The 11,324-nt window shown below is 59.8% G+C and overlaps 1 protein-coding gene across 1 annotated transcript; it reads left to right on the top strand.

The window, feature by feature from the left end:
- The first annotated feature begins 3,380 nt into the window (after positions 1-3,380).
- ACTB (actin beta) lies at positions 3,381-8,153 on the top strand. The gene is made up of 6 exons (XM_068698997.1): positions 3,381-3,535; positions 4,916-5,044; positions 5,362-5,601; positions 6,150-6,588; positions 6,897-7,078; positions 7,415-8,153. Exons 2-6 carry the CDS (start codon positions 4,922-4,924, stop codon positions 7,556-7,558), a joined length of 1,128 nt encoding a protein of 375 aa, XP_068555098.1. The 5' UTR covers positions 3,381-3,535; positions 4,916-4,921; the 3' UTR covers positions 7,559-8,153.
- Positions 8,154-11,324: the final 3,171 nt, after the last annotated feature.

The raw sequence follows: 11,324 nt of genomic DNA, 5'->3' as shown, positions 1-11,324 counted from the left end.
TTTGGGCCCCCCCGTGGGCGCTGTCAGAGGGCTGACACTCGCAGAGAAAGCCCGGCGAGCGTCAGCTCTTTCTCTTCCCCTTCTGTTTTTAGCTGGAGGAAAAACCCCCGGCACCGGAGGGTCTGCGGGGGGCTCCGCCGAGCGCGGGGCTCGGCTCAGCCCCGTCCCATTGCCGGGGGAGAGCAAACCCCAAGGGTGCAGGGGGCGGCTGAGCGGGCTCTGTGCGTGCTGCTGCGATCGTGCCGAGCTGGGGAACGGCCTTGGGAGGAAACAAATCCGACACCAGGGCCGGCTCCCGCTGCCAAGGTCAAGCGAAGCAGCAGGGCTCGGTGGGGGGAAGGCGGCTTCGCTCTCGTGCCCTCCTCAACACTCGCAGCCAAATCCCCCCGGGGATGGAAATTGGTGGATTTCTGCTGTTTTCCAGCATGATAGAAAATCATAATTTGCCTGGGGCGGGGGAGATGCTGGGTGTGAGGACACCCTGCCCGCTGGGGGGGTGCAGCGGGCTGGGGGCACCGGTGCCGGGTGCGTGGAGCTCCGCAAAGGGAAGGGCGTTCGGCCCTGCTGCAGGAGGGGCTGATAAATCGCAGGGAGCTCCCGGGAGATCGATAGGAAGGAGCCAGAACCTCGGGGATTGATGGAGGAGAGCGCAGAGCGAGGCTTGGAGGAGGAGGGGGAGATGAGAGAGGCCGCGATGCAGTGAGGAGGATGCTGGTGGCCGCACGTCGCCGCGCATTGGGGAGGTTTTACCCCAAATCTGTGCCCGGAGAGGGGGAGCTGGGGGCTGAGGGGTTGAGGGGGAGCCGGGCACAGCCCCGGGCTTCGTGCTGGGTTTTCACCTCCTGCCGATTCCCGCTGGAGCCGACGTGGCAAGGGCTGAACCGAAAAAGAGGAAGGGGCCGGGATGGCGCCCGTGCAATAGGGGATGTGGCCGGCGCCTTTCCCTCTTCCCCTCGGGGAGCGGGAAGGGAGGGGAGGCTCCCAGAAACATCCCCGAGTTTGGGGCGATGCGAGGCAGCCCGGCAGGCCCCCAAATTTTCCACCTCTGTCCCAGCATCACGATGGCACGGGGTGCCGAGCTGCTGTGCCAAGGGGGGCTGGAAGAGGACGAGTGGGACGCAGAGCCCCGGGTGCCCAAACAGGGCGCAGAAATGGGGGCGAAACACAACGAGGGGGAGGCTGGAGGGCACCCGGCCGTGTCGGGGCCTCCTCCTCCTCGTCCTCCTCCTCTCCTCCGCATGCTTTTGTCCAAGCCCAAGGTCGGGCAGGGAGAATTGGAGCACAACAGGGGCACGGGGGGGCCGCGGCTGGCTGCGGGGTGCCCGCAGGGTGGTGCCGCCAGCACCCTCAGGGACATCCCGACCCCACAGATCTGGGGATTGGGGTGCTCCCCGCGCTGTTTCCCTTTTTCTCTCCTCTTGGCTCTTGGGATGGCCCCAGGAGGGTCCCAGCTCGGTCCCATCGTGCGCCGGGCACCGTGGGCCACATCCTGCCCATCCCAGAGACGTGCACCTGGCGGGGCTGGGGCTGTGTAATCAAGGCGAGCGCTAATTGCCCCGTGATTCCCCTCTTGGCCTCCCATCCGCTGGCGGCCTCCCGGTGACGTTCCTGGTCCCAAACCCGTGGTTTTTGTGGGACCTTTTCCTGCCGGGGCCGCCTGCAGCCCCCTTATCAGCGGGTGCCGCGCGCCCTCAGCGCCACCCGTGCCTCGTGGCTCCCCTTCTTTGACGCGCGATCTCCTAATTAATAACCAGCCCTTTGAAAAGCGGAGCGCAAACAGTAATTAATTCCCCGCCAGGTAGGTAATTAACAGCGACGACTCCCATTTTACCGCCGGGATCCGGCACCGTGCGCCCATGGGGCCGCTCCGCACCACCGGGGGTGGCACCGGGGGGGTGGCACCGGGTGCTGGGTGTCCCCGCGGCCACCCCCGGCCAGGGGGGGGGACGAGGCCGGGTGCCCGGAGGCCACCTCCAGCCTCCATCTGGGAGGATTTTCCAGGGGTCCCCGTCCTCTGCGCCCCATCCTCGCAGCATCCCCGCGGCAAAGATCCCGCTGCAAAAAATCCCTGCAACGCCCACCGAGGGCGTGCCGTGAAAAATGGGCGTTTTTAGCCATTTTCTTTCCTTTTTCCAAGCGTTTTGTGTTTGGTCATTCATTTTTCTGCCCTACCAACCCTGTTCCCGACCTGCCAAGAGCGGGCACTGGAAGTCCCCGCGCTGACGTCTGCCTGCTCCGAGCCGGCAACAGCTTGCGGGCGGCTGCTGTGCCTTTACTTACGGCCTCCTTAATTAACTTAATTAACCAGCCCGTGCTCGTGCAGCGCTGCGAGGCCCCGTGCAGCTGCCCCTGGCCGCTCTGCGGGCGCTGCCCTCACTGCGATCCTCATCCCCAGCTGGGTACCTGTGGAAAATGGGAAAGATGTGAAAATCACCCAAATTCGGCCAAATTCTTGCTTTTGTGTGCAGGGCAGGGCTGGGCCCTGCTTGACCAGCGCCTCGCTGGGCTCCGTGCCTGTTTCCTGATGCCTGTGGCTGGTAATGGGCTGGGGGGGCACCGTGCAACATGAACCGGGCACCAGGTACAGCACACTGTGCACTGTGCACTATGCAGTGGTCAGCATGCACCGAGCACCATGCACAGGACACCATGCACAGAGCACCAAGCAGCATGCACTGACCACCATGCAGTGGTCAGCATGCATTGAGCACCATGCACCATGCACCGAGCAGCATGCACCAAGCATCATGCACAGGGGCACCATGCACTGAGCACCGTGCAGTGGTCAGCATGCACTGAGCACCATGCACAGGGCACTGTGTACTATGCACTGTGCACCATGCACCATGCACTGTGCACCATGCAGTGGTCAGCATGCATTGAGCACCGTGCACTGAGCACCATGCACCATGCACCATGCACTGAGCACCATGCAGTGGTCAGCATGCACCGAGCACCGTGCATTGAGCACTGAGCACCGAGCAGCGGCCGCTCCCCATTTGTGCACCCTGCTTCAAAGGGCCAACAGTGGGGGTGGCCGTGCAATTACCCCCCCCCCAATCAAAGCAGTGCCAAATCGGGGTGTGGCGTTGCACCCCCCCCAAAAAAAAAAAATAAAAAAAATCAATCAATCCAAAAAATCGCCCCCCACCCATTTATTTAATTATTTATTTGTGTATTTGTTCCGCTGGGGGGGGGGAGGTTGGGAGGGGGGGGGGGGAGGGCGCGCGCGCGCGCCGGGCGGGGCGGGGCGGGGCGGGCGCGCGCCGGGGCGGGGCGCGAGGAGGGAGGGGGGGGGAGGGAGGAGGAGGAGGGGGCGGGGCCGGCGCGCGAGGCGGGGAGGCGCGGCGGGGGCCAATCAGGGCCGCGCGCTCGGAAAGTTTCCTTTTATGGCGAGGCGGCGGCGGCGGCGGCCGGTATAAAAGGCGGGGCGCGCGGCGGGCGGGAGTCGCTGCGAGCTCTGCCTTCGCCCCGTGCGCCCGCCCGTGCCCCGCTCCCGCCGCCCGCCCGCCTCTGACCAAGCAACTCCCCGAAGGTGAGGGGGGACCGGGGGGTAAAAGGAAAGGGGTGTGTGTGGGGGGGGTGTAGGGGGCCCTCGCCTCGCTGGCGGTGGGGTTTTGGGGTCGGTATCCGTGGGATCTGCTCGGGGGTGGAGGGGGGTGAGGGGTCTGGGTAGTGCTGTGGAGGGGGGGGGGGGTGAGGAGAGGAGCGCTGAGGCGCTTTGGGGTGCTGGGGGGGGTGGTGGAGGTGTGAGGGGGGCTTTATGGTGTGCCCCCCCCCTCTCCTAACGTGGTGTGTGCGGTTAATCCGCCTCCTAAGAGGATTTGTGGCGGTGGGCTGGGGCGTGGGGCTTTGTCTGCTCAGGGCTGCCCCCCCCGGCCCTGCTCTGGGTGTGTGTGAGGGGATGGGGGGGGGGGGGGGGGCGACTCCCCTCAGCACCCCTTGTGGGGGTCGAGGGGCGATTCCCCTCATCCTGGTGGGGTCAGGATGGGCAGTGTCCCCTTGTAGGGACTGGGGGGGGGGGGCACGTTCCCCTTGTGGGGACAGGGGGGCGGCTCCCTCAGCACCCCCATGCAGAAAACGGGTGGGTTTCAGTGTGTGTGGGGGGGTGTGGGCGGCTCCCCGTTACGAGGGGCGCTCTGGAACAAAGGGAAAAAAGAGGGGGGGGAGGAGAAGGAGAAGCCCCCCGTGTGCAGGGCAGGGCCGGCACCGCTCGGGCACATGTCCCGGGAGCCGCCCCCGGCCGGCACCGCCCGCAGGCAGAGCCAGGGCTCGGCTCCCTGCACCCCCCCACCCCGCTACCCCCCGGGGCCGAGCCCGGTTCCCTGCCCCTTCCCGAAGCCGGGAGCTCGGCGGCTGCCTCCTGGAAGCCGCCCCCCGGAGGTGTGCGGGCAGCTTGGGCGTGACGGGATGAAGAGGAGGAGGAGGAGTGGGGGGAGGCAGGGAGGGTGGTGAGTGCCCCCTCCCCAGGAGGTGGCAGCCCCCAAAGAGGGTGGGGGGGTGGGGAGTGGCCGTGGGGCTCCCCGGGGCTGGGGAGGGGTCGGGGGAGTGGCTGGCGGCGGCCCCCCGAAAGCTGGCGGCTGGCGAGGAGCGGCGAGCTGCAGCCTTATTGCCTTTTATGGTAATAATGCGAGAGGGCGCAGGGACTTCCTTTGTCCCAAATCTGTGCGCTGCCGAAATCTGGAAGGCGCCGCACCCTCTAGCGGGCGCCGGGCGAAGCGGTGCAGGCTCTGGCAGGAAGGAAATGGGTGGGGAAGGCCTCCGAGGCATCGCAGAGCCCCGCACATGAGCCCTGTACACCGCTGGCTCTCCCCTCTCTGGCTGCTGCCTCCAAGGGCGATTCCCCCTGCAGGATGGGGTTTGGTTGCTGGTGTGTGGCCGGCGGTGCTCACGTTCCATCTCTCTTCTTCCGCAGCCAGCCATGGATGATGATATTGCTGCGCTCGTTGTTGACAATGGCTCCGGTATGTGCAAGGCCGGTTTCGCCGGGGACGATGCCCCCCGTGCCGTCTTCCCATCCATCGTGGGTCGCCCCAGACATCAGGTACGATGTGGCTGGGGTGCTGCTTCCAGACAATGGAAAGGACCTTCGGTGAAATCATTTCTGCTAAAGGCAGCAAGCTGCAAGAAGCCCTTTTATATTTCCTATGTGACACAAGAGGCTTCTGCACTGCAACAGGAACTGGCTGAGTGTACAGCCTCCTGTGGAGCCTTCATGCAGCATGTGTTGGAGCTGCTGACTGAATGATTTTTCTGACACAAGAGGAACAGTAATTATAGAGATGTGGCTTTGGAAAAATGTTACTTGCCTAACAGGGCTTGTCCTTCGGTTAAACTTCATGCTTTTTCTTTGTTGTGCAGGGTGTGATGGTTGGCATGGGCCAGAAAGATAGCTATGTTGGTGATGAAGCTCAGAGCAAAAGAGGTATCCTGACCCTGAAGTACCCCATTGAACACGGTATTGTCACCAACTGGGATGACATGGAGAAGATCTGGCACCACACCTTCTACAATGAGCTGAGAGTAGCCCCTGAGGAGCACCCTGTGCTGCTCACAGAGGCTCCCCTGAACCCCAAAGCCAACAGAGAGAAGATGACACAGGTGTGTAGAACTCCTGAGCTTGGAGCTACAGCAGATGTTGCTGCAGGCCAGCTCTCCTCTTCCATGTTGCCCTCTCTCTGCCTTCACCACTGTTCTCCCTTTTTGCCATCTTTGCAGGGTTTTCCTTTCCTGACCTGAGTCTCCTCTTTGCTGGACCTTGACAGGTTTTGTTTGCTCTTCTAAGCTGGCTTTCTCTGAGACTGAACTAGCAACTTGTCTAACTGCTGTTTCTGACTAGACACTAATCCATTTACTGGCCTTGAGTGACCGTACTGTAGTTGATCTGGCACTTGTTTGTTCCTTGCTGTGTCATGCGGATGGGCCTGTGGCGGTGGTGTCCTTGCTCAGGCTCTGACCTGGCAGGTGTGGGTGGAGGCCAGGCGAGATAAGCACCCCTCCTTCCTGGGGGAGCAAAGATGAGGCTCTTATCTGGGGGCAAAAGTAATAAATAAAATAAAGTGGTTTCACTTGCATGGACTTGGTTTAGGCCTGTAGCGAGAACCTCGTTTTATTCTGTTTGACTCAACCTTTCCTTCTCTCTCCCCTAGATCATGTTTGAGACCTTCAACACCCCAGCCATGTATGTAGCCATCCAGGCTGTGCTGTCCCTGTATGCCTCTGGTCGTACCACTGGTATTGTGATGGACTCTGGTGATGGTGTTACCCACACTGTGCCCATCTACGAAGGCTACGCCCTCCCCCATGCCATCCTCCGTCTGGATCTGGCTGGCCGTGACCTGACGGACTACCTCATGAAGATCCTGACAGAGAGAGGCTACAGCTTCACCACCACAGCTGAGAGAGAAATTGTGCGTGACATCAAGGAGAAGCTGTGCTACGTCGCCCTGGATTTCGAGCAGGAGATGGCCACAGCTGCCTCTAGCTCCTCCCTGGAGAAGAGCTATGAACTCCCTGATGGCCAGGTCATCACCATTGGCAATGAGAGGTTCAGGTGCCCCGAGGCCCTCTTCCAGCCATCTTTCTTGGGTAAGTCCAGCTTGTTTTGGAGACCCTGTGTCCTTTCTGTTTAGGGTCAGCTAGAGACTGGAGTCAGCTGCCAGAGTACTTGTGTTCTACTGCAAAATCTTAACCTGTCCCATCACATCTCCCAGCCTGGAGCTGTTTGAGGGACTCTCAGCAGTAGAGCAGGAGGCTGAGCATGTCAGATGTGGCTTTGCCTGTAGTGCCATCCCCTTGAAGAGTTGTGATTGTCTATCAGTTGCCCCCAGTAGCTGCTCAGGTTCCTTTATGTGTTCCCCAGCCCTTGCTGACTTGAGATTGCTCTTTCCCCGCAGGTATGGAGTCCTGTGGCATCCACGAAACTACCTTCAACTCCATCATGAAGTGCGATGTGGACATCCGTAAGGACCTGTACGCCAACACGGTGCTGTCTGGTGGTACCACAATGTACCCAGGCATCGCTGACAGGATGCAGAAGGAGATCACAGCCCTGGCACCCAGCACGATGAAAATCAAGGTAAGCTGGAGCCCTGGGAGCCTCCCGGCACACCTCCTGCTGCTGAAATGCAAACGAGTGGGTGGAGGGCCCTGAGCTAAACTCCTACAGGAGGTGGGAACCATGCTTGGAGCGGTGCAGCCTCACCACCCTGCTCTGTGTGGGGTGGCACCTGCTCAGCCCTGTGAATAATGGGATTTCTGTGCTGCGAGTGGGGGTGGTGTGCATGAGGCCGTGCCTTAAGTAAGCCTGCTTGGCCCTCGGAGCGCCTTGGCAAGGGGATTAGCTGCTGCAGGGCTGCGCAGGAGCAAACCTCGTAGCAGCACGCTGCAGCTGAGCACCTCTTCTCTCCCGCAGATCATCGCCCCGCCTGAGCGCAAGTACTCTGTCTGGATTGGAGGCTCCATCCTGGCCTCCCTGTCCACCTTCCAGCAGATGTGGATCAGCAAGCAGGAGTATGATGAATCCGGACCCTCCATTGTCCACCGCAAATGCTTCTAAACCGGACTGTTACCAACACCCACACCCTTGTGACAAAATGAAACCCATAAATGCGTGTAAAACAAGACAAGATTGGCATGGCTTTATTTGTTTTTTTTGGCGCTTGACTCAGGATTAAAAAACTGGAATGGTGAAGGTATCAGCAGCAGTCTTAAAATGAAACATGTTGGAGCGAACGCCCCCAAAGTTCTACAATGCATCTGAGGACTTTGATTGTACATTTGTTTCTTTTTGTAATAGTCATTCCAAATATTGTTATAATGCATTGTTACAGGAAGTAACTCGCCTCTGTGAAGGCAACAGCCCAGCTTGGAAGAGCCGATACCAGTTCCTGGTGTTAGGTTGTAAACGCTTGTCTGTAAATTATGTAATCCAACAAGTGTCTTTTTGTATCTTCCGCCTTAAAACAAAACACACTTGATCCTTTCTCTTTGATTTGTTCAGCGAGCGGGCTGTGTTCCCCAGTGATAGATGTGAATGAAGGCTTTACAGTCCCCCCTGCCTAGGAGAAGTGCCAGTATGCGGGGGAGAGAGGGGCTACCTGTACACTGACTTAAGACCAGTTCAAATAAAAGTGCACACAATAGAGGCTCGACTGGTGTTGCTGGTTCTTTCTTTATTCTTGACGGTTGGTACCCGCTCTGATCTCGCCATGCCAGGCTGCGGGGGTCGGCTATCGTGCTGGGGTGGGAGCCAGGTGGCTGCTGGTGATATGGGGAGCAGGAGTTCGGCTCCTGGGCTGGAGATCCCCAGCTGGTGCAGGGGTGGGCAGGGCATGGCACTCCTGGAAAGAACGGGTTTTGGTGGGCATCCAACCCCTCCAAAAGCTTGCCTGGGGTTTTCTTCCCTCATTTTCCAGTGGAGCAGCTGGTTTCTCCCTGGGACAGAGCTGCTTTGGTGTCCCCACACCGGGTGTGTGGCCTCTTCTGTTTTGGGGTGTCTCCTGCCAAGCAGCTCGCTCTGCTTCACCCTGCTCGTGGCCCAGGAGCGAGGGAGGCCTGAGCTGAGGCTGGGAGACTCATGGAGACTCATGCTCTGGCAGGCTGCCGGCTGGGTGGAGGCAGTGAAAGCCTGTGAAGTGGATGAAATGGACTCAGCGCAGGGCCACGGGGCTCTTACACAGGGGTGGAGCAGGGAAAGGGCGCAGCGAGGGAGCTCTCCCTTGTGCTCTGACACCCAGGGAAAGCGAGGCCGGCTGACGCTTTGCGTTCCCAATTCCCACCCCAGCAGCTCGGAGCTTGGCTCGCAGGCACACTGCCTTCCCCAGGCTCCTGCAGCCTTGCCCGGCTTTGAAGAGCTAATGGCTGCTGCGCTGGTGTCACGCTCGCAGCAGATGAAAGGCAGGGAACAGGCTCCGTGGGCTCTTTAATCCTCCGCCTGCCCTGATCCTGCTCCGGCGTCACGCTGCGCTCAGGGTGGACCTGCTGGTTTCTGCCCTTTGTCTCCCCAGCCTCCCTCCTGGGCTGTAGGTGCAGACACTGGGCCGGGCAGGCTGGAAGTTACTGGAAGCACCAGTTTGCCACGGGGGAGGTGGAACTGGTTGGTTGGAGCCTAACTGGGCTCATAACCCGGGGTTCTGGGGAAACGGGGCGAGGAGGAGGCGATGGCAGCCGCTGGGGGTGGGAGCAGAGCAGGAAAAAGGCCAGGAGGGATGATGAGAGGGAAACGGGGCGCCAGCTCTGCTCTCCTGCCCTCGGTCCTCCTGAAGCAGCCTCTGATCGCTGCGGAAAAATGCGTTGAGACACAAAGAACTGGAGGGGTGGTGGCGGAGAGGAGCTCAGGCAGGGAGAGGAGCGGGTGCAGAGAGAGGGACAGCGCTGGGCAGTGAGCAGAGCTGATTTTACATGCTCCAAAGGGCAGAAAGCGACGTTTTCTCTCCGTTAACACTTTGTGGGGTTCTCTTTTTTCCCTTCTCCCAGCTCTCTCACTGCTCCTGGTGATCAGCCCCGTGGTAAAGCGAGGCCGGGGGTTTTGCAGCCTTCCCCGATACTTCTCGGACGCGAGGCGTGCACAGCTCCTCCGCCGGCCGCTCCAGCAAGGCTCGCTTGCTTTATGCCTCCTTTGGGCCATTACATGCTGGAGAAAAGAATGTGGTGCCGGGCAGGGCAGCCTGCGAGCATTACTCACTGCTCCCGACCCCGGCGAGCAGGGGGGAGCCGGCTGGTTTCCTCTGAGGAACACCAGGCGCTGGAGAAGGGGGGATTTTTATTTTTATTTTTTGGCTGCAGCTTCTCCATCGTTGTTCGTTTCCCTACACAGGAATGGGGAGATGCCGAGGGACAGGAAGGGTGGCGGAGGAGTTTTTTTAGCCGTGTCCTGGCTCTTGAGGCCACCAGCAGCAGGCGAGGCTCAGAGGAGAAGATGTGCAGGGAACGAGTGGTCAGGCTGCCTCCTCCTCCTCCTCTCCAGCACCCAAGCGAGCCAGGGTCTGTGTGGGCACCAGGAGGTTTGGAAAGACCACCAGGCCAGGCTGAGCTCCCCCTGCCTGGCTCAGCACCCGCGATGTACCAGGATTTCTCTGGTGGAGCAGACAGCGGGGCTCGGCCGAGGCTGGTTGCAAGCCACCCAGCCCTCTCTCGCTTCCCTTTAGCTGCCCAGGGGGAGCTGGCTCAGCTAAAGAGAGCTGAGCAAACACGTTTTACGCCCTTTCTTCCCTTAGAGCTCCCAACTTTCGCTCGGGCTGGAGACAGTCGCTGGCACTTCACCTGCAATTAGCTGGTGACCTGGAAAGTCACCTCCCTGAGCCGCTTACGGAATCAAGCCGCCACCAGGAATTAGTGATGTCCTTGGCAAAGGGGAACGGCTGCAGCTCTCGGGATTTAGCCCTGAAGGGCCTCCTTGTGTGGTTGTCTCCGAGCTTTGTCGGGCAGAGCTGGCCAGAAACGGCCCCCCCCAGGTCAGGGGGGCCCCATCCTCTCATTAGAGAACATGCACTGCAGCGTGCTGGCTGCATGCAAATGTCCCAGGAAGTCCCAGGGCATTCAAACACAACTTGTCTCCTCCTGGAAGTCCCCTCTGAGGGCACAAAGCCTCAGCTTCATTAAAAAAAAAAACGGGCTTTCCGAGGTGTCAGCTCATGGATGGGACTGTGGCCGGAGGAGGAGGAGTTGTCCTGCTCTTTGAAGTGAGGGATTGCTGACCTGGAGCCTGCCCTGACTTGCATTATACCCATCTGTAATCTCCTTTAGCAGGCCTTACTGCATTAAATCGTATCAAGCACTGAAAACCACTTACAGCACTGCAGACGGCAGTTCACCCGAGCACACCAAGTGCTCTGGCCACTGGGCTTTCGTCATGCTGACAAAAAAAATGATCTGTGCAGACTGTATCAGTGTTAAGAACCCAGGGAGGGAAATGACCCAAGAGTTTCCCAGGGAAAAAAAAATAAAATAATAATAATCACCAAGTCAGCCCAGCCATGAACAGTTAAGAGATACTGTACAGGACACCATATCTTGATATTAGCACTAGATTTGTTTGTTTGCCCTCTTGGACCGGGACAGCATGGTATGTGCTTGCCTTCTTTGGGCTAAGAAAACTGCATTAGTCAGAGATGATCAAAGTCTGCTCTGAGACAGCCCAGCAGTGAAAGGAACCTGCCTCCGTGGGAGGTTCCCATGGGCCAGCACTGGGACGAGTGCTCCTGAGCAGCAGGGAAGGTTTCTCCTCTCACCTGCTGGCCATCAGCATCGAGAGAAATGCCAGGGTCCAGCGTGGCTGTTGGCTTCCTTCCTCCTTTACAGCCCACCCCATGTCCTGCTGCTGC

This window comes from Anas acuta, chromosome 15 (assembly GCF_963932015.1).
Source record: "Anas acuta chromosome 15, bAnaAcu1.1, whole genome shotgun sequence".
NCBI lineage: Eukaryota > Metazoa > Chordata > Aves > Anseriformes > Anatidae > Anas > Anas acuta.
Note: the sequence above shows the minus strand (reverse complement) of the source record. Positions and strands in the feature narration are given on the sequence as shown.

What these genes read in the sequence shown, in the direction of transcription:
- ACTB (XM_068698997.1), top strand. Translation starts at nt 4,922, where the DNA reads ATGGATGATGATATTGCTGCGCTCGTTGTTGACAATGGCTCCGGTATG. An exon ending in TGGGTCGCCCCAGACATCAG is followed by an intron (nt 5,045 to 5,361) that starts GTACGATGTGGC and finishes TTTGTTGTGCAG; the next exon opens with GGTGTGATGGTTGGCATGGG. An exon ending in ACAGAGAGAAGATGACACAG is followed by an intron (nt 5,602 to 6,149) that starts GTGTGTAGAACT and finishes TCTCTCCCCTAG; the next exon opens with ATCATGTTTGAGACCTTCAA.